Raw genomic sequence first — 22,023 nt, forward strand, 5'->3', positions numbered from 1 at the left:
CTATTTTCCAAAAGTGTCTTCCAAAGACACCTTGCTTCCAAGATGTCCAGAGCACCTACCTGGTAAGGTAACTCCTAGAAAACAGACATATTTAAATATATCTAAATATCTGCTAAGATGTCTTTCTTTCCCTCCCTTCCCCCCTCCCCTCCTCTTTCTCTCTCCTTCCCCCACTATTTCCCTTCCCTACTCTCTTCCCCCCTCTCCCTCCCTAGTAGGAGTGGTGTAGAGTAAAAAAAGGAACAAAATCCCACCCCCGTTACAGGTACTGTCTGTGTGACCTTGGAAAAGTCCCTTTGGAGTGGTCTCCAGGGTACCTTCCAGATATGAATTTATGACTCTAATCCTAGAGCTCTTTCTAGAGGATGAATACAGAAAGGTCGAGTGCAGAGGGGAGGGTAAGGATAGAGGAAAAAGCTTGCTAAATAGATTGAAAGAACAGCAGCTGCCCTCTGGGGGGCGCGAGCCAAGGACTTGACCCTATTCGAGGTCCGCCCCAGCCCGCCAGCCCCGCCTCTGTCTCCGCCTCCTGAGACCGTACAAATCCCAACCGCCCCAGAACGCGGGAAACTTGGTTGCTTTCTCCCGAGGGTTCCCGGCCCCAGGATGGAAGCGCTGGGCGCCAGGTCCCGGCGGACCACGCGCCGCTCCCTTCACCGGATCGGTGAAGCGCGTGAGGAAGACGGGGAAGTGCGGGTCGCCCTACGGCGGCGCACCTGGAGCAGCCCCGGCCGCAAGGCGCCGAAAGACGAGGAGGAGGTGTCACGCGCCACGCCTAGCTCGTGCCCGAGACCCAGGCGCGCTCTGGAGAAGAAAGAGGAGAAGGAAAAGGAGGCTGCGGGGCAAAGAGCCACACCCACCTCCGGCCAGTACCCCCGGGACAAGGAAAAGGAAGCGCCAAGCACCCAGTCCCGGCGTGCCCGCAGCAGTGGCCGCAGGAGCGCTCCAGGAGAGGACGAGGAAGTACGGCGTTCCAGGCCTGGGCGGCCCGAGCACAGCGCCAGCAGCAATGAACAGCAGGGCCCGGAGGATGTGCTGGCCAAGCGCAGCGCCCAGGGCCGGAACGCCCCGGAGGAGGACGAGGCGGAGGGCCCGAGGCCCTGTTCCCCAGGCGCCAAACAAAGCTTAAGGAAGTACACCGGAGACGAAGAGGAGCAGGCTTGGAGCTCCAGCTCCCTACGCCCCAAGCTCGGCCCTAGCGGGGACGCCAAACTTCGGGACGCTGCACCAGCCAGCGCCAGAAGCAGCACTGGAAAGAACGCCCCGGGGGAGAAGGGGGCGGGCACCAGGCCCCGGCGTGCCAGGAGTGGCGCCGGCGGGGATGCGAAAGTGCGCGAGCAAGAGAAGCCCGTATTGGGCTCCAGGGCCCGGAGGCGGGCGTCCGCTCCGGTCAAGTACGCGGTTGGAGGGGAGGACGAGGAGACGCCACGCACCAGAGACGTTACGCGCCGGGTGCGGGATGGCACGTCCGGCAACTTAGGCGAGGAGGCGTGGGGAGAGGAGGGGCTGGTGCGGAAGACGCGGCGGCCAGCGCCGGGCCCGAGCGGGGACGCTGGAGGCTATGGGCAGGACCCCAGCGCCCGGCGCGCCACGACTAGTAGTACTACCAGGGATGAGTCCCCTCCAGCCTCCTCCGATAGGAAAGAGAGGGGCGCAGAAGAGACAGGAGAGGAGGATGAAGACTGTAAGATGGTCCAGCAGCTGCTCAGGTTCTTAGCCCTTCCCCCACCTAGTTTAGCCCCACCCCCAGCTCCAGGATCGTATCCCTTGGTAGCATCTCTCTATCAGAGAACAGAATCCAAGACCTCACTTTACAGACTAGGAAACTGAGGCTCCACAGAGGGTAGTGATATGTGCGGAGCTGTCATGGGGCTGGAAAATAGTCCAGCCCGGGCTAATGGGCTTTCCAGCCGTGCCCTCCCCAAGTGGAGGAGTTAGCTGTTCTTTCAAGCATCATTTTCCCACCAGTGTACCGTTTTATTTTCTAATCTGGACAAGAAAGGTGTTTCTTGTTCATTTGAGATAATATAGTGGCCGAAATTTAAGATTTAGGCAGGGCAGACTCTTGCAGATGGGGGTCCTTCACAAATCTTAATGTTCCATCCTTTTTGCCTGCTGCTACGGCTTTAGGCAAATAGGTTTTTCTTGGGTAAACTGTGTTTGACTACCGGAGAGGTTGTCAATTTTAAAGAAATTTATTGGGAACGAAAAGAATACCATAAACGGTAAATCCCTGTTTTTGGAAGGATTGAAATTATATAGCAGTTTCATAAACTAATTGATAATATTTGGTTGTTTTTCCTGTTTAAGTTTTCATTTTATCTTTTAACTCCTCAAAAAGGGTCCTTTTATTTTGAAAATCCCATCCCCAGTTCACCGAGTGACATTGGGTTAATCATCAAACTTCTTCAAGCAGCATTTAAAAAATCTGTAATGTTGGCCCAAACTACTTACCTCCAGGACTTTTTACTGGTTAAGTAAAGGAATGATAGCCTTCCCAAAGAAAAGGACTATATTTAAAATTTTTTTTGAACGTTCCATAAAAACTGCTTGCTGATTTACCATTATTTGTGTAATGATTGCTGTTTTTCCTAGTGTTCTTTGAATTAGTTAGAAGCATTGAAACAATCCTCCTGTTTGTCGATTATACTTTTAAAATACCTGTAAAGAAGAGGATTTAACATTCTCTCGGTTGTTCGTTCCAGTGTTTCGATAGCTGCCCCCAACCGTGACCTATTTCTTTGAAGGAGACAAAGGTCAGCAGGTCAAGGCCTTCCTTTGAAAAGGTTCTACTTGTTCTTGACCTTTAGCCATTGACCACTTTGTTAAGTAAACCAAAAGGCTTAGTTCCTTGTACATTTTCACATATTGCATTTTTGTTCTTTTCCTCTTGACCTGTGGAAAATTTGGGAAATTTTAGTTGTCAGAAACTGGGCACACTATTTGAGTAAGCAGTATTCCTGTGGAAATGTATGGTAATATTATATATAGTAGAGGATACGATGCTATAGTATTCTTGTGGAAATCACTACCTTGTTCTAACTCTGAGCTTCCATTTATAGACTGAAGGATCAGCTTAAACAACAGCTACTGGAATATAAGGCAGAGGTCGAAGCAAGTAAGTCTTCATTTAGCTTTTGTTGTTAACAACTTTGATTGTAGAGAAAATAATAGAAAACAGATAGATTGTTTTTGTTGTTCTTCAGTCTTGTCTGACCCGTTATGGCCTCATGGGATTTCCTTGGCAAAGATACTGGAGTGATTTACCATTTCCGTCTCCAGCTCATGCAGACTTAAGTGACTTGCCCAGAGTCACAGCTAGGAAGTGTCTGAGGCCAGATTCGAACTGAGAAAGATGAGTCAGGAAGACTGGCATGCTTATACACTGACACCTAGCTGCCAGTAAATTGTTTAGGTGAAAGGAAATCTGCTTTACAGAAAATTGTGCTTGTCCAAATATTCGTTGTTTACTTTGTGTATATCTTTTCTGGGCCCAATAGTGCTAAAAAATAAAATTTAGACTTGGTTCTTGGCCTTCAAGAACTTTCAGAAAGTATAGTATAGTAGAAAAGTTACTAGATTTGAGTCAGACCTGTGTTTGAATCTTAGTTGCCATGGATTTTGTGTGTGTGTGTGTGTGTGTGTGTGTGAGAGAGAGAGAGAGAGAGAGTGTGAGTGAGTATGAGTGTGTGACCTTGGACAGGTTCTCTGGGCTTAATTTCCTCAGCTGTAAAAGTCTGGGATAAAGTTAGTTACACCTTTAAAGTCCTATCTAGTAAGTCATATTAATCTAGTTATACAAATAAGATATAAAATAATGAAGTTGTTTTGTATTTCACGTTGAGGTGTCTCATATGCCATAAGTCAGCATCTGAAGGATGGAGGGTTAAAATGAGTGTTGTAGATTGTAATTGTTTTGTGATGTCAGAAAAAATGTGAAAAGCATGATGGGCTGCAAAAGGTAAGTTTTTTTTAAGGCTTGAAAGATCTGTAAGATTTGTATACGCATAAGGTAGAGGAAGGGAATTCACAGCTCAGAGTTGGAAAATAGCATCTGATTTGAAACGATGGGAAAATTGTTTTGTCTGACGTGGAGGGCTCTGGTTTGGGCCCACATTATGGGGAGGACCAGGTTATGGAGAGCCTTGAATACCACATTGAAGACGGGGAGGCAATGATTATTTTCCAGTGGGGTTTGCATGATGAAAACAATGTTTTAGGAAGACTTCATCGCAGTATACAGGATGGATTAGGCTAGGAAAAGCCTAGATGCCATTGTTCAGTTGTGTCTGACTCTTCATGACCCCGTTTCAGGGTTTTCTTGGCACTTATTAGCCGTGTGACCCTGGGTAAGTCACTTCACCCTGTTTGCCTGTTTGTGAAATGAGCTGGAGAAGAAAATTGCAAACCACTCCAGTGTCTTTGCCAAGAGAACTCCAATTAGGGTGGCTAGAACAACTGAACAGCAACAAGACTATGGTCTGCAGATTCGCTTTCTGACTCGTCTCAAACTTACTCCCAATGCCTCATTAATAAAAGTAGCCTTTGATGCTCCTCTCCAGACATTTTTATAAGGCAGGTCTCATCAAGAGATGATAAAGAGGGGCCTGATAGCTCGAACTGAGCCTTGTTACAGGTCTCTGTCTTCTAGACATAATCCCCCTGGATTTCTTTTGTATGTGCTTTGATTTGTGCTTGTTTCTCTAGCACCTGGCAACAGTACCTGATACTTAACTAAATGCTTGTTTGCTGATTGATTACAGGACTTAACACATCACTTACTGTCATTTTCCTACCGAGTGTTTGTAATTGCAAGGATCTCGGCTGCCTTTTCTATTATGAATCTAGGTGTAATCTCTACTGACATTGTACTTTTTCTGCAAGATTATCTTTACATTTTAAAAAGATTTATGCATCACAAATTTAATTTCTCTAAAGACAAGTTTAAGGCTAGGATATGAAGTATCTGAATGTTTGTAGGAGTCTTTGATATCAGCTATTTACAAATGCTTCCTTTTTCTTTTTTTCTCCTATTAACCTCTTGCCCTTGCTGATTCTGCAGATTTTCATAATTAAAAGTTGAACAAATTATACAGGTCCCCTCCATCAAACTTGCTTATAAACCAATATGTCAGATGTTATCCTAAGAATAAGTATTTAGGAGGCCTGGTGAGTTAGCCTGTCACAATAATAGTTTTCTCCCTATTCTTTCCAGGAGAAAGATAGATTGTTATGTTTCTCATAGCTTTAAGTATGTTTTTCCTTTCCTGCCTTTTTAACTTAGAACATCTAGACCAGGTTTTACTCAGCCTCTAGTGAGGAGTGATATTGGTGAAAAGACTTTTTGTTTTGCATGTATGTTCCTCAGTAGAAGCTATATGTTTTTTATGTTATTAACTTTAAGAAAGACTGCTTAATTTGTAGGTGAAGAGAGTCCTACAGAAGAACTCACAGAAGGCGACTTACTTCAGAGGTATGTCTTCTCAGTTTCCTTTTATGGGACTTTACTTGGATTTGGTTAAATTTCCCTTCACCATCCTCACAGAGTTGTTGTGTGGATCAAATGGGATAATACCAGTGAAAGTCCTAGCACAGAATCTGGCCCATAGTAGGTGCTTAATAAGTGCGTATTCTCTTTTACCCTTAGGACATTGTCTTTCATTCATGTAATCTTTGGATTTAGTCTCAATGGTGCTTAGTCACATCCAAAAGATTTTGAATTTTACTAAATGCCTATTCTGTGTTCCATTCACTTTGCTACGTACTACAGATACAAATATAAAAAGAGAAAGGTGTGGTACCTTTGGGATTGTGAGTGAGCCAGAAGGCAGTGGATTGTCACAAACTTTCCAGAGCAAAGGGTAATATTGTTTTGATGATAGTTCCCAGAGCAACGAGTGGAAAAGCAGCAGATTGGTACACATGTGGAAGCGGGTGTATTGGTAATTAAGGTGGGACTTTTTTACTTTTTTCCATTTTGGAGCACTAAAGTAATCAAGTGCCTTTGATAAGTCTGGCCTTTATTTCTTTGATTAAATCAGGAGTCTTTGACCTGCTTACATCAAGGGAAAGCCTAGCTCGTATAGGTTTGAGTCACATGGTTGTGACACCCTTTGACCCTGAACAAGGTATATAAACTCAAAGATTAGCATTTTGCTTGGGGCGCTCACTCACTGGAAGAGTGTTGTGTGATTTGGCCAGATGAGACTCTGGGTAGCCATTGTTAAGGAGCTCTCCCAGCTTGAAAACCCAGATGTTGGTGCTTCCCTGGTAAATGTGTACTGAAATGTTGGACAGAAAGCTAGAACCTTGTCTACTGGTTTGTGTTATTTGGTCTGTTGATATTTTCTGTTTGTATTTGCTCTGAAGTTCAGGGTGCTGGCTTTACTCCCTGAACTAAGTGAATGATAGATGTATGTTTGATTAAAGTGAGATTGTTAACCCCTTAAAGTTGCTTTCCTTAGAAAAACAGATTAAAGAACCTGTGCTGGCAGCCCTTCTGTGTGCTGGTGTTGTTTGCCTTACACAGCCACAGTAGCGGCAAGCAGCGTTGTTGTTACAGCAGGGAAGATAGCAGATAGCAAAGTGCCCAAGTCTGGACCTAGATATAGTGGGTAAGTTGAGTTTGCAGTTATTAATCAGGACAGCTCATTTCGAAAGCTGAATACGTTATTACCACCTCCACCACATCTGTTGGGTGGGAGTATATTGTCTGAAGGGTCTGGTCTGCAGAGCATCCCATTGAGAAGAAGTGGGTAGTAGCCAGAAAAGCTGGAAAGATGCTTGAGTAGGCTCAGGTTTCATGATAGATGAATAGATTCATCTACCCCTTATTCCCCCTCCTTGGAATACCCTCTCTTTCCTTCTACATAGTGAAATTCCCATTGTTCAAGACCAGCTTAGGTCTTATTTTTCCATGGAAATCTGATCCTTGTTACCACTTGCTTTCCTCAAATCCTGTTGTATGAGTAGGAGGATATACTTAATAACTGGCAATTTGATGTAGTGGAAAGAGTTTGGGACTTGAAGTCAGAAGACCTGGGTTGGAATTCCTATTCTGATATTACCTGTATGACAATGGGCAAGTCTCTTTGGGCCTTTCCTTCTCTGTAAAATGGAGATACCTACCTCACAGGGTGCTTGTGAATCTCTCAAGAGATGATAACATTTATAATAGATTCTGTAAACTTTAAGATGCTGTATAAATGCTGGCCATTATTTGAATGTGAATTGGCGATTGGTTATTTTTATGGAGTGCTTTCCATGTTTGACCCTGTCCCAGGTACTGTGGGGGGTATAGAAATAAGAGACGTGGTCATTTAATACTGAAGCTTATGGTGCAATTTGGGAGAGAAGATGACTATGAACTAAATAATAATGAACACTAGGTGTGAGTACAGTTAGTCTGAGAAGTAAAGTAGCTGTAAAATGATGGAGATCACTGAGGACTAGATTGGTCAGAAGACACTTCATGCGGGACTTAAGTTCAGCTCCAGAGAAAGGCTAAGATGTGGAAATTTTTCTGGAGCAATCATAAATATTTGTTTAAAATATAGTTAACTAGAAACATTTCATTCTCTTCTGCATTTATTACAGCATAAGATGGTACCTTTTTTCTCATTCACAGACTGAAATCTCTTTCTGCCAGTCATAGTGCGTTTGAAACTTTACAAAACAACTAAGCAATTTCCTGAAGTTCTTAACAATACTTCCATTAACTTTTTTATTGTTGTTGTTAATAGGATTGAAGATGTAGAAAAGAAAATGGAAGAGGTGAAAATTGAGTTAGAAGTGAAAACTCTAGCTTTAAAAAGGTAATTTGGAATTTTAAAGTTATTTAAGAAACATAAAAGTTGTTATTTTCTGACTGTGTTCATTTGAAGTAACATCTGAGTGGTACAGTGGATAGAGTACAAAACTTAGGTTCAGAAGACATGAGTTTATTAAATCTGGCTTCAGACACTAGTTGTGTGACCCTGGGCAAATCACTTAACCTCTGTCTCAGTTTCCTTATATATAAAATTGGGATAATGATAGCACCTACCACTCAGGGTTGTTGTGAGGATCAAATGAAATAATATTTATAAAGTACTCTGTAAACTTAAAGCACTTTATAAATCCTAGCTACTAGTCTAATAACTGCAAATGGCAAGTCATTCTAAAATAACGAAAAGAATTGGAAACTCCTATGAAGGCAGCATTTTTTAAAGAATGCATACCAAATCCTATTACCAATGCATAGGAACTGTAGGAGTCTTGTGTGTTATTGGAATTTTGTCATTTTCAGTTATTGGTCCTGCCCTGAAATCTTATGTTGTCTCATCATACAAAACTAATTGTAGGTGCAGTGCAATACCCCAGTCAAAACCCTAATGGGATAGTTTATAGAATTAGAGAAAATGATTGGTTTTGTGGTACCATATTATGATGTGGAAATGATGTTGCCAGCAGAACATAAGCTGGGGCAGATTCTTCCAAGCTGGGAAGGCTTCCCCAAGGAAGGACAGCTCTAATTATGAACTGTGCCTGTTCTGAGGACTGCATCTGAGGACTAACCTAGGTGAATTTGGAGAGACTCAGCAGGGTGTAGGGTATGAGGTGATGAACTTTTTTGGTCCTAGCAACTTCTGAAGACCTACTAAACCAAAGCAGAATTAGAAGGAAAGAAAGTACATAACATGTACAGTTTGTCCTTAACTTATTACAGTAGAGTGATGGTTTAGGAAACAAGGTGATCTGTATAGTATCAAAGCATTTGCCACGTGCTTTAATTTAAAAACAACAGAAAGGTGTATTGTGTTCAAGGGAAAATTCACAATCCATGGTGCTGTTTTCTCTAGTTGGTTTGTCCTGAATGTTTTTCCTTATCATAACATTTTATACCATTCCAGGGTCCAGGTTGCACATGCCCTTCAGAAAAAACTGGAAAAAAAGGACAGTGAATCTGAGTAAGATTTTAATTTTTCCTTGACTTGATGAGGATAGAAATAAACAAGTGAAATTGCCCAAGTACAGTACTTTGGTTTTGCAGGTTATTAAAATTAAATGCTTTCTTTCATGATCAATGGGTAGTGGGACTCTAAGTGGATGACAGAGATACACTTTAGGCATTGAAGGAAAAAAACATTATTTTTATGGGTTTGGGTTTTTTTTTTAGTGTATGACTAGTAAATGAGAAAGTCTCTGAGGAGTTTGGTTGGGAAGGATGTTTATGGGAGAAGAGAAGTCGTGTAAGAGCAAGGAATAGGGATTCCTTATTTGTATACAACAAAGATTAGCATAAACCTGATTAACCCAGGCATATGGTAGAATGAAACCATTTCCTGTGTAGCATTAGCAGAGGGTGTTAGAGGATCCTTTATCTAAAGGGGTAGGACTCCCTATTTGACCCTTTGAGCATCATTAGAAAGATGAGGAAAAATATTTGGCAGTTCATTTTCTCTGAGTCTTTATTTCCTTATCTGTAAAATTAGGGAATTGGACTGGAGTGGCTGGTGGTGAGTTCTAAGCTAAGTCTGGAGGTGCTTCTGAAGGGCTGAGTTTTTGTAAAAGGCAGGCAGCTTGTAGAGAAAAACTGGGAAAGATGGGAACAAGATTTTCCTTGTGCTGTATTCATTTGACGGGAGATGAATTTATTCCCAAACAATCTGCAGCTTTGTATGAATGAACATTAGGAAAATATATAGATTAATAGGTAATCCCGTTGTGTTCTTGTGCTATACACATCTTGTCCCACAAACTATGTCCAAAGTCAGATTTGTTATGTTCCCCGACTCTCACAGTGGAAATAAGGCAGAAGTGATGCCTGGTTTTATTTAAAATCCAGATTGTCCTTCAAGATATATTGTGTCAGGAATTTTTTTTCCTCTTAAGTATGACATTTTAGAAAACTTACTACATTGTAAGACTTTCATTATTTCAGTGACCAACATTTTTTCCAGTGAAATGCATCTAAGATTTTAAGATAAAAGTCAAGTATCAGTTAGTAGCAATTTGCTTTTTTTATTAAACTTTTGTGGCACACAGTTTTCTTAAGTGAAGGATTTCTGTCATGGTAAACAGCTGATTTGATGAGCATCTATATGTCTCTATTTCCCAGTTGGTTCTTTTGAAAATGAGAAATAAATTTGTAATTGACATTTTTTGTTGTTGTTCCTTGTTCAGATCAATCTTGGCAATTTTGAAAAGCATTTTAACTCATAATAATTCAATACTGAAAGCTCAGCAGGTAAGTATCTTCCATGTTATATAACTTAATCTACTAGTGATTTCCAATATCACCTCTTTGTTAATGATTCTGCTTTATCTCTAGTCCTGACCTAAGCACTAAGTTTAATTCATCATTGTCTTTCCTAAACCAGTCCCACTCCTTCCCAATTTTCACACTTCTGTCATTAACAACATAATTTTCCCAGCCATCTTGACTTCATTTTTTTATTCTTATCTCTCACTCATCCCTTATCCTACCTATTTTTTCATTTTTATGAATGTTCTCAATTTAAATCAATAAATATTAAGCAGCTTTACACTCTCTGAAAGAGTGGACCATGCTCTTCTAAATCTGCCCCATGCTCTGCACACAATAAGCATACAGTCATTCAGTGCATTTTTTTAATTGAAAAAAAAAAAGTGTGAAGTGAATTTCAGTGGAATATTTGCTGAAGGGAAGGAAATTCACTGAAGCATATCACCTGACCATACTCTATGTCTCAAATGTACTTGAAATATCTTAGTGTGGTGTGAACTTACTGCAGAGTTGGAGTCCCAAACACAAATTTCCTGATGATTGTGTGGGTGAAAATGTATTAATTCATAATACAAGCAAATTTCCATTACATGGAATTCTTTGGAATGCTTAGATTACTTTATTATAGTAGAAGAAGTTGGCTAAAATGAATGTTTCCATGGATGGATATATATGAACTGATGCCAATGAAGTAACTGGAACCAGAAAAAAAAAACAACAATATACAAGATCACTATAATGGTATAATATTAAGAACAGAAGGACTTGATTGGTTGATGTGTGATTGCAAGTGACCAAACTCGTGCTCAGAAAAGAGTTGAGAAAAGAGTGGTAATAGGCACTGAGTTTTATTTAATTTGTAGAGATGGTATATGGTTTTGGTTTTGTCAAAGGGATGTATTTCAGAAAGGAAGGGGATGTAGAACAATATATCAATAAAAAGAGTTAAAAAAAAAAAACCCAAATGTGGCTAAGCACCACATTCCCAATCTGTAAAGCCTTAACTAGAACCAGTGTTTAGGCTTTTCTTGTAGTCTCCTTGCTAATTATCAAATGCTTTGAAACCCAGTTGAGGTCAGGGGGCAAGTATCATCTATAGATGTTGCCCTGTTCTTTTGTGTTATTTTTGGTTTGGTTGGTTGGTGGTTGGCAGTTTGAGCTGTTGTAGTCTTTAAGATGAGTAAAGTGTTGGCTTGGACTAAGTAGGGCCTCCCTTGAAATCTTTGTCTCTAAAAACTTCAATTTTAATTGTATTTGCTGTACTTTGATTCAACCAAATTTAGCATTTTCAATTTTCCCTGCCTATGTTTCTTAAAAATACATAGGGAATTGAAATCTGTCTGTGTTTTGCCCACATAGCCTCACATATTAATGGTGGTATCGCGAAGTCATTTCCTAAGAAATAAGCATCCTTTTAACATATATTCTTTTAATATTAATCTTTTAAAATCTCATTTTTTAAAAATGCCAAATAATATAGATTCTCCTTTATTAAGGGGTTTATTAATAAACTTAATTCTTAGTTTGATCTTTAGTCAGACCTAGTTCTGTTGGAAAGACAATATAGGCAGTTGGGGGTTGAATATACAATTCTGGATTTCTGGAAGCTTTTTAAATGACCATTGCAGTAGGACTTACTATCAAGGTGTTAAACATGTATCAGACAAGACTTAACTCAGTCTTCTTCATTGCATTTTCTTTTTTTGGTTGCGGGGGCAGGCAAATGGGGTTAAGCGACTTGCCCAGGATCCCAGAGCTAGTAAGTGTCCGAGGTCAGATTTGAACTCTGGTTCTCCTAACTTCAGGGCCGATGCTCCATCCACTGTGTTACCTAGTTGCCCCACTTGATTGCCATTTTCTATCCAGTACTCTCTTGCATCAACAGGCAATTAGCTATTTAAAATACTTTACACTCTACCTTTCGAGTTGATAAAGTGAAGGGAATGTGGCAGGCATATGCCAGAATGATTGAAAAAATAGGTATTAAAAGTTTACTATGTAAAGCACCGTGCTGGATGCTGGAAATACAAATTGAAAAGTTAGTATTCCCTCAAGGAGCTCCCATTTCTAATGGGGAATACAGGTTATAGGAGGTTTTAGCTGTCCCATAGATGATATTGCATCTACTTTAATTTCCACTGATAAACAATCAGTTACTGATGCTGAATCATTTGACAGTACCCAGGGCTTGGGTAGTAAGAACTTTCTTTTCTGAGTCTATGATAGCCATGACTGCACAACCTGTAGAAACACTCTCCAGGCCTACTCTCCATTGGGGTTGCATTCCAGGCTGATGGCTGTGGCTCCCTTCAGCGTATCCCCACCTAGAAGTAAGACTGGTGCTCTTGAGTTTCTGGATCCTGAGCTTTGGCCATCAGGGTAGGTAAGATGAAATAGCTGCCCTGATGGTGACTTGAAATTTTCTGGATATTAGTACCTGATCCTTCTTAATTCTAAATCCCTGTTGATTTTTCCACTTTATCTTGTATATATCTTGTTTGTACGTGGTTGTTTGCATGTTGTCTCCCTCATTTGACTATTAATCCCTCAAGAGCAGGGACTATCTTTTAGCTTTCTTTGCATCCCCAGCATTTAGCATGGTGCATAGCACACAATAGATATTTACTCAATGTTAATGGACTGTAGTTTGCTGGCACAATGCTTATTTCCAATTTTTAAATTTGAATTATAGCAATCTCGGGACCTGGAGGAGAAAATGCTTGAAGTTAAGAAGAAGAGATTAAGTATGTAAAATTCCTATAATTTACATTGATACTTTCTGTGTATTGAAATGAATGGGTGAATTTTATTGGTGTGATTAATTATTCCCTCCAGTGATACAGAGATCAATCCCTCCTGGCCTGTCCGTCCTGTGAGATTGTTTTTATGTCTTTTCCCAATTTTACCACAGGAAATCTGCTAATCTCTAAGAGACCTCCCTTCCTCCATCTATCTGTCTGTCTCTCAGAAAAATGGTTTATTTCATTGCTACAAAATAAACACATATTTTCACACTATCAGTTCATGAAAACAAAGTTAATAGCTATTTTAATATTTTTACAAATTATACCAAACTATAAATGCCCAAATACACAAACACTTAGCTGTTCTGCGTTATACTTTGTGCCTCTGTGTGCTAGTATCTCTGACTGCCAGACATCCCTAGATTAATGATAAAATGTCACCATGTGGAAGAGGATACAAGTTCTTTTATTTCAATGAAAAAAAATTTAATTTCTTTCTCACCCACCTCCAATCCTGCACCCCTCTTGAAAAATAAAAATAAAACCCTTGTAACCAGATATGCATAGACAAAACAAGTTCTTGAATTGGTCATATCCAAAAAATAGATGACTTCAAATCGAACTCATCACCTCTCTGTCAGGAGGTAGGAAGTATACTTCATCACTGGTCCTTGGAAAACCAACAGGTGAGGGTTCTAAATCTACATGTTAACACTGACATTTCTACAGATCTGAAAGCATTTGGACCAGGTTTCCTGGGCAGCTGGAATGACCTAAAGGACAGTTTCTTTTTTCTGGATCAAATGAGATAACATTTGTAAAGCACTTAACACAGTACCGTGCACGTAGTAGGTGCTTAATAAATGCTTATTCCTTTCCCCTTCTGTGGAAAGCCGTGTGCTTTCACTATATCTGCCCTTGAGAATAGCTGTGTCCCTAGCATTATCTAGCTTGTTCCACTGGGTCAGGATTTTAAAGATAATACTGAGTATACATTTGACAACTCCAAACGCCAAACCTGAAGGGAGATGCTGCAAGAGAAAAGGGTGGGCTCCGTATCCTAGAAGAGCTGAAGGTCACAGTTACCTCATGTTATTTTGATGCTTTACTAGGACACCAGTGGCCCCTGTGCCTATCCTTGGCTTTTCTTCTCATCACATGACGAGCCCATGGTCCCATGTTTGTGTGGCCTTCTTAACCCTAGACATTCTTCAGCATCACTTGCATGTGATATGTTGCACCATGTGCCTTTCCATTGTCCTCTGATTCTCCTTTTCAACACTTAATAAACTTGTTTTGTGACTCACATCTGCGTCTACAGCAATATTGGTAGAATTTTCTTATTACAAAAGGAGTCCTTTGAGGAAGAAGTTTAGGGTCATTGAATGATGCAATGTATCAAAGGCATTCAAGCCTGCTCTTCTGTTTAAATCTGGGCTCAACTCATTGTCCATTTCCAGTGTCTTTCCAAGATGTAGGTCAAGTTATCTATCTTGATGGACAAAGTTTTATATTATTACAATAACTGATAAATAGCGATCCTCACACCATATTCATCTGCCTATTTAAGGGCTGGAGGTAGCTTTTAAAAGTGAGAGATTAAATGGATTTTTAGCACCACATAGATTTGCAGACTAATATTCCGGGACAGGTTTTGTTAAGGGGATTTGTTCTGTGAAGTTCGGATTCAGTCATAGTGCTGCACTTGAGGACCTAGAGGGCCATATGTAGCCTTGAAGGTGAAGGGTCCCCACCCCTGTATCTGGGAGTTGCACTAGTGGATGCTTCTATAGAAGAAAAATTAAAAAGCAGTATGAACCTGGATACAAATTAGTTTTAGGTGGTAAATTGCTAGGTGATCAACATGAGTCTTTTGCCATTGAGAAAGTAATTTATGAATGAGAACTGCTTGAGAATGACTGCCTTATTACTATTGAATATTTCCTTTCTCTTGCCTAAAATGTAACTCAGATTTCAATACTGTAAGTATACCTTTTCATACTTGTAGATTCTGTTTTGTCACATTTTATTGTTGTAATATTTTGACTGCTGTTTTAAATTTAACAGTGTTTAAAAAAGCTGGGGAAGAAAAGCTACTAGAAATACAAGCTGAGAATAAAAAGAAAAAAGATGAATTAAATCTCCTGAAAAATAGTGCCTTGTTAACTAAAATGAAGAAAAGTCTACAAAAGGAGATAGATGCAACTACCATTATTCAAAACGTTTTTCAGGTAATATATATGTGAATTTGGAGGACAAAATTTGTGTCGTGGTACGAACCTCTATATCTTAACCAGTTGCTCATGGGAGACAGTGTGATTGGTACAGTAGAAGGCTCGTGGTCCTGAAGGGTGGGAACCTGAGTTCAAATCCCATCTCAGCCCATAATTTGCTTTGTGACCTTGGGGTACTCACTTAACATCTTTGTCCTATAGTTTCCTCATTTGTTTAATAAGAAGGGAAGTGTTAAGATTCTTTGACTTTATATTAATTAAGCATTTAATAGAATCACAGAATTTCAGACTTAGAAGGGGCCTTAGCAGTCATTAAGTCCAACCTGAGTCTAAAAAATAATACTTCTCTGTTGTGGAAGATCTGACAAGTAGTCATCTGGTTTTTTTTTCTTGAAGCTGTCAAGGGAGAGGAAACCTACTATTCACTGAGGCAGCCCATTTTACTTTCAAAAAGTGAATTTTATCAATTTTTTAAAAATCTTATTTTTTTCCTTTGTCTCTTTTTTAATTCCTTCATCTGTATACTATGGATTCCTAACTACAGTCCATGAACCCCAAAGAGGTTAGTGTATGGATTACAGGAGAGTCTGGACAGTTGGTTGGGTGGGAAATGACTTCTTTATTTTCACTCACTTCTAATTGAAATTTAGCATTTCCTTCAATTATGAATGTAGGCAACAAACCCTTCTGAAGAAAGGGGTTCATGGGCTTTACCAGGCTGCCAAAAGGGTCCATAACAACAACAAAAAAAAGGCTGAACTTTTCTCTGTACATCCAAAGACCTTGTATACCTGAATTTGCCACTATTTTTAAAAAACCAGACCACTTAAGTTACGTGTATTTTTACACCACCTTGAGACATCAGAGGTTCATTGGATTTTCACTAAGGAGATAGCAAAGCATTATGCCTCATGAGTTTTGTTAGTTTCCTGCTCTTGGTTTAATATCTCAAATAGAAAAATGTGAAGCTCAGAGCTTCTGAGTGTAATGATTTATTTACAAGGCTAGCAGTTGCCAACAAATCAGGTCTACTGACTCCTCAGTGGTCAGAGACAAAGGAATGATTTACAGAGCTTATTTCTATAACAGAAGAAAAGGAACTACAAATTAGAGAAATCTTGAGAGACTTGTTCTGAAAATACTCCAATTGGATGAGGCAGGTCATTTGACTAGTGTTTCTTGGGGCTTTACAAATGCAATGAGCAGCTATTGCTAACATTTGAAATGTGGGCTTGTCAGGGCCTAACAAGGAGTTTCTAGGGTGTGACAGTTACTAAATCTGACATTCTCTTGGACTAGGTCTGTGTCTGTTAACCTGTCTGTCAAACTGAGATTGCCTTACAAGTATTGTCTTACAGCTGTAGCATTTGCAACTAGATGTGTTACTTTTAAGGAACATGTAGGTTGACTAATATAATTTACTAAACAGCTACTAAAAAGACCTTATTTCAGGGAGCTCAAGAAAAGGGGACTTTATCCACTAAGACTGTAAGAGGAACCTTTAGAAAGAGTATTATAATCGCTAACTTAATCTTATGATTATTTTATTGCTACAAAGATATAAGTGAACTCTGAATTATCTGTCAATAAATAATAATTACTAACAGAGCTTTTTCATTCTATTAATCTATTCACTACAGAGACTTCTGTCAGCTCTGGTTGAACTAGTTTTCTTTTTTGTTATTACCCATCAACGAATGATAACTAAGGTTCATCAGTCAGTATTAAAATTATAAATAAGAAATAGGTTTTTACTTAATTTGGCAAATGTTGGAATTTTCACAATAGTTATAAACTGACCCTGATTCATAGTAATAGTTAGAATTTACATAGCGCTTTAAGATTTGCAAATTGTGGGGCAGCTAGGTGGCACAGTGAGTGGAGCACTAGCCCTGGAATCAGGAGGACCTGAGTTCAAATCCGGCCTCAGACACTTGACACACTAGCTGTGTGACCTTGGGCAAGTCACTTAACCCCAATTGCCTTTCCTTTCCCCCTCCAAAAAAAAATTTGTAACTTGCTTTATGTATGTTATCTCATTGATCCTCATGATTATTCTCAGTTTATAAATGAGGAAACTGAGGCTCAAAGAGAGTTAAATGACTTGTTTAGAGCCACATAGCTAGTATCTCTGGTAGGATTCGAACTCGAGTCTTCTTGTAATCTTCCTAGTACTCTATTCATTGCTCTTCTTGTTTCTACGTTTCTTAATGTTCTTTCTTGCTCTTCCTCATTAGTGTTTAAAAAACAAATAACAAATCTAATCCCAACTAACCATTTCCTTTCCCCTAAGTATTTTAAATCAGAAAATGCCCACTCATAGGAACAAATATTAATTCATAGCCATCTAAACTTCCCACAACTATAAGATCCATCACTTCATCCTCTGTAAATAATCAAAATGAGCACAGAGAAAATATGCAGTATAATTTTGATGATAATAGAAAGCACTCATATTAAAATGTCAGCTTTAGTACTCCAAGAATATTCAACATACCAATTTTTATTTCCATTATAGCACATCGTAATGGCAACAAAGATCGACTGGGCAGCAGATCCAGCTTTGGAGGCCCTTATTTTACAGCTTGAGAAAAATTTAAGTTTTGTTTGAATAGTTCTGCTTGTTTACATGCAATTAAGTAGTAAATTTCAGAAAAACTGTATTTTTGGCTCTATTTGATTAATTCAAACTCTTTAAAACATTTGTTTCAGTAACACTAACTTCAGAGTCATTCTGTGTCAATTATTAAAATGACATTCTTATCACAGAATTTGGGGTCTTTTAAGTAAGAAGCATGCCTAAAGGTCAAGTCCAACTTCTTATCTAATATGGGAACCCTCTCTATACTATCGGTGAAAAATGGTCATCTAGTTATTGTTTGAACCCTTTCAGTGACTAAGCATTCACTACCTCATTAGACAATCTACTCCGTATCTAAATAGCCCTCACTGTTATTCCTTTATATAGTGTTCATTGATTAGTATTCTAGAAAGTAGTGGTTATGTCCTACTTTAAAAGCAGTGTATTTTCTAAAATACTGATCTTTTTATGGCATTAAAAACTGTAATAAAGTTATAGATTAAATTATAATTGTTATTTGAATTATTAATTGCATTAATATTTTAAAAATTAATTTTGAAAAGGTATATCTTATAAATATATTAGCTAAAGATTTATAAATTTAGGTCAGCCCCCTTTTTTAAAAAATTTAGATAAGTGTTTATTTTTTATTGTTATTTTTTAACTTCATTGTTTTCCCCTTTGGGAAAAATAAATGTCTTTGTCTCTAAATTAAAGAAAAATTTATTTTTCATTTAATGAAGATATATTTTCTTCTGTCCCCCACACCACCCCTCATTAAAAAAGCCATGTAACAAATATGCATGGTTAAACAAAATAAACTCCGACATTGGCCATATCCAAAAATATGTCTCCTTTTGCATCTAAATTCCATTCTTCTGTCAGGACAGTAACAACAATAATAATGATAAATAATATATTTATATAGTGCTTACTATGTGACAGGTACTATACACAAATATCTCATTTGATCTTCACAACAAGCCCGGGATATAGGTGCTGTTATTACCTCAGTTTTACAGCTGAGAAAACTGAAGCTAACCAAGATGTGACTTACCCCAGGTTTACATAGCTAGTGAGTGTCTGAAGCTGGATTTAGGTAGGCCCAGTGCTCTATCTATTACATACCTTGCTGCACCATCCTCATTGGGTCACCTGGAATCGTGGTTGGTCATAACATTGATCAAAATTCTTAAGTTTTCGAGGTGAGGCAGAGCCAAGATGGTATAGAAAGGCCTGAGCTCTCTCAAATTCCCCTCCAAACAACTTTTAATAATTACTCAAAACAAATTCTGGAGCAGCAGAACCTAGATGGGGTGAAACAGTGTTCCAGGCCAAGACAACTTGGAAGCTTGGCAGGAAAGGTCTGTTGCACCAGGGATTAGAGGGGAGTAAAGGCTATGCCAATGCAGGCAGCATTGCAGCAAAACAGAAGCAGGCTTTTGGGGGAGGAGAGAGTGGGGTGACTGAGTCAAGAGCAGCAGTGGCTGCTTCTGAAGCTCTCAGCCCAGGAGGGTAAGAGGGTTCAGACAACTGGTCTGAGCCTGTGCTGGCACTGAGCATAGGACTCTTGTTGTGTTGCTTATACTCTGATCCAGGTCGTAGTCCCAAGGGTGAAGAGGAGCACCAGAGCATGTGGCCGCAGGAGAATGGGGACTCTGGTCACAGTTCCAGGGCAGAAGAGAATGCTTGTGGTTGCTCACTGACCATAGCACAGGCCAGGAGATAAGTAAACCCACCTGTCCTTAGATAAAATCACCTTGAAAGAACTAAAAATTTTCAGACTCCCCAGACCTAGCTCTGAAAACAGCTGCACCAAAAAACAAGTTTGGGAAGTGTCCCCCTGACAGCCAACTTTATGTTAAAGTTAAAAGCCAAAAAATGGGCTGGAAAAATGAGCAAACAACAACAACAAAAAGATCTTGATCATAGAAAGTTATAATGGTGACAGGGAAGATCAAAACACAAACTCAGAAGACTAATAAAGTCAAAACTGTTACATCCAGAGCCTCAAAGAAAAATGTGAATTGGTCTCAAAAAGTACCTTAGAAGAGCTCAAAAAGCATTTTAAAGATCAAATAAAGATAGTGGTAAAAATTGGGAGAAGAAATGAGAATGATGCAAGAAAATCATGAAAAAAAGTCAGTAGCTTGTTAAAGGAAAAACAACAACAAAGAAAACTGAATAAAGTAACACCTTAAAAAAGAATAAAGCTAAGTGGTAAAAGAGGCACAGAAATCCACTGAAGAGAAGAATGCCATAAAAAGCCAAGTTGGCTAACTGGGGGAAGATATGTACAAAAATTCACTGAGGAAGAAAACTCCTTCAATAGAATTGGGCAAATGAGAAAGGAGGCACCAAAAGCTCCATGAATGCAACTGGGAAATGAGAAAATAAGGGGAAAGGGATAAAAGAAGGGGGAGTGTGTGATAGAAGGGAGGACAGATTGGGTAATCAGAATACATGCCATCTTGGCAGGGGAGGAAAGAGATGGGGATAAAATTTGGAACAAAATCTTGTGAAAGTAAATGTTAAAAACTAAAATTAATTTTAAAAAAAGAACAAAATAAAAGTAAAAAAAAAGCTCAATGAAAATTCTTTAAAAATTAGAATTGGGCAAATGGAAGCTAATGACTCCATGAAACATCAAGAAGCAATAAAACAAAAGAATGAAAAAACAGAAGAAAATGTGAAACAGAAAAACTGGCCTAGAAATTAGATCCATGAGAGATAAATTTAAGAATTATTACACTACCTGAAAGTCAACAACAACAAAAAAAGCCTAGAGATCATCTTTCAAGAAATTATCAAGGAAAACTGCCTTGATATCCTAGAACCAGAGGATAAAATAGAAAAAGAAAGAATCCACTGATCATCTCCAGGAAGAGATCCCAAAATGAAAACTCCCAGGAGCAATATAGCCAAATTTCAGAGCTCTCAGCAGCCAAAAAGAATTCCAATGTTGTGGAGCCATAGTTAGGATAACACAAGATGCACCTCTCACGCTAAAGGATCAGAGGACTTGGGATGTGATATTCTGGAGGGCTAAGGAGCTCAGAAACCAAGAATCACCTACCCAGCAAAACCATGTATAATCCTTCAGGGGAAAAAAATGGATATTCAGTTAAATAGAGGACTTTCAAGCATTCCTATTGAAAAGATCAGAGCTGGGTAGAAAATTTGACTTTCAAAATACAAGCCTCTCTTAAGAAAGTAAGTATAAAAAGGTAAACAGGAAAGAGAAATCATAAGAGACTTAAGGTTAAATTGTTTGCATTTCTACATGGGAAGATGATACTTGTAACTCATAAGAACTTTCTCATTAGGGTAGTTAAGAGTATTCATAGAGGCGATAGATGTGAGTTGAATATGAAGGGATGATATCTACAAAAGGCGGGGGGGAGGTGAGAAAGACGAATGCACTGGGAGAAGGGAAAGGGAAAAGTAGAATGGGGTAAATTATTTCACATAAAAGAGGCACGAAAGAACTTTTATAGTGGAGGTGAAGATGGGAGTGGGGTAGGGAACAGAATACTTGAACCTTATTCTCATCAGAATTGGCTCAAAGAAGAAATAATATACACATTGAGTTGGGTATAGAAACCTATCTTACTCTACAGGAAATTAGGAGGGAAGGAGATAAAAGGCAGGGGGTGGGGAGAGAGGGGGGCAGGGACACTGATAGAAGGGAAGGTGGATTAGAGGAGGTGGTAGAAGAAAAACACAAGGATTTTCAGGGTGAAAGATGAGAATAAATGAGGAAAATAGGATGAAGGGAAATACATTTAGTAATCATAATTGAAAAGTTTTTTTACAGCAAGTTTCTCTGATAAAGGCCTCATTTCTCAAATATATAGAGAATTAAGTCATTTGTAAAAATGACCTATTCAACTGATAAATGGTGAAAGGCTGTGAACAGGCAGTTTTCAGAAGAAGAAATCAAAGCTATCTATAGCCATGTGAAAAAAATATTCTAAAACACCACTGATTAGAGAAATGAAAATTAAAACAATTCTGAGGTACTACCTCATACTTATTAGATTGGCTAATATGACAGGAAAGGAAAATGACAAATGTTAGAGGGGATATGGGAAAATTGAGACATTAATGCATTGTTGGTGGAGCTGTGAACTGATCTAACCATTCTGGAGTGCAATTTGGAATTATGCCAAAGTCATGCATACCTTTTGGCCCAGCAATACTGCTACTAGATCTGTA

General features: G+C 39.1%; 1 protein-coding gene across 1 annotated transcript; it reads left to right on the plus strand.

Moving 5' to 3' along the window:
- Positions 1-606: 606 nt before the first annotated feature.
- Positions 607-18,268, plus strand: CENPH (centromere protein H). Its single transcript, XM_036747052.1, has 9 exons — positions 607-1,709; positions 3,063-3,118; positions 5,425-5,473; positions 7,743-7,814; positions 8,892-8,948; positions 10,165-10,228; positions 12,939-12,990; positions 15,058-15,221; positions 17,743-18,268. Exons 1-9 carry the CDS (start codon positions 607-609, stop codon positions 17,833-17,835), a joined length of 1,710 nt encoding a protein of 569 aa, XP_036602947.1. The 3' UTR covers positions 17,836-18,268.
- Positions 18,269-22,023: the final 3,755 nt, after the last annotated feature.

This window comes from Trichosurus vulpecula, chromosome 1 (assembly GCF_011100635.1).
Source record: "Trichosurus vulpecula isolate mTriVul1 chromosome 1, mTriVul1.pri, whole genome shotgun sequence".
NCBI lineage: Eukaryota > Metazoa > Chordata > Mammalia > Diprotodontia > Phalangeridae > Trichosurus > Trichosurus vulpecula.

Bases quoted from the DNA above. Each gene is read 5' to 3' on its own strand.
- CENPH (XM_036747052.1), top strand. From the start codon at position 607: ATGGAAGCGCTGGGCGCCAGGTCCCGGCGGACCACGCGCCGCTCCCTT. The intron at 7,815-8,891 runs GTAATTTGGAAT...ATACCATTCCAG, and splicing joins AAAACTCTAGCTTTAAAAAG to GGTCCAGGTTGCACATGCCC. The intron at 15,222-17,742 runs GTAATATATATG...TTTCCATTATAG, and splicing joins TTATTCAAAACGTTTTTCAG to CACATCGTAATGGCAACAAA.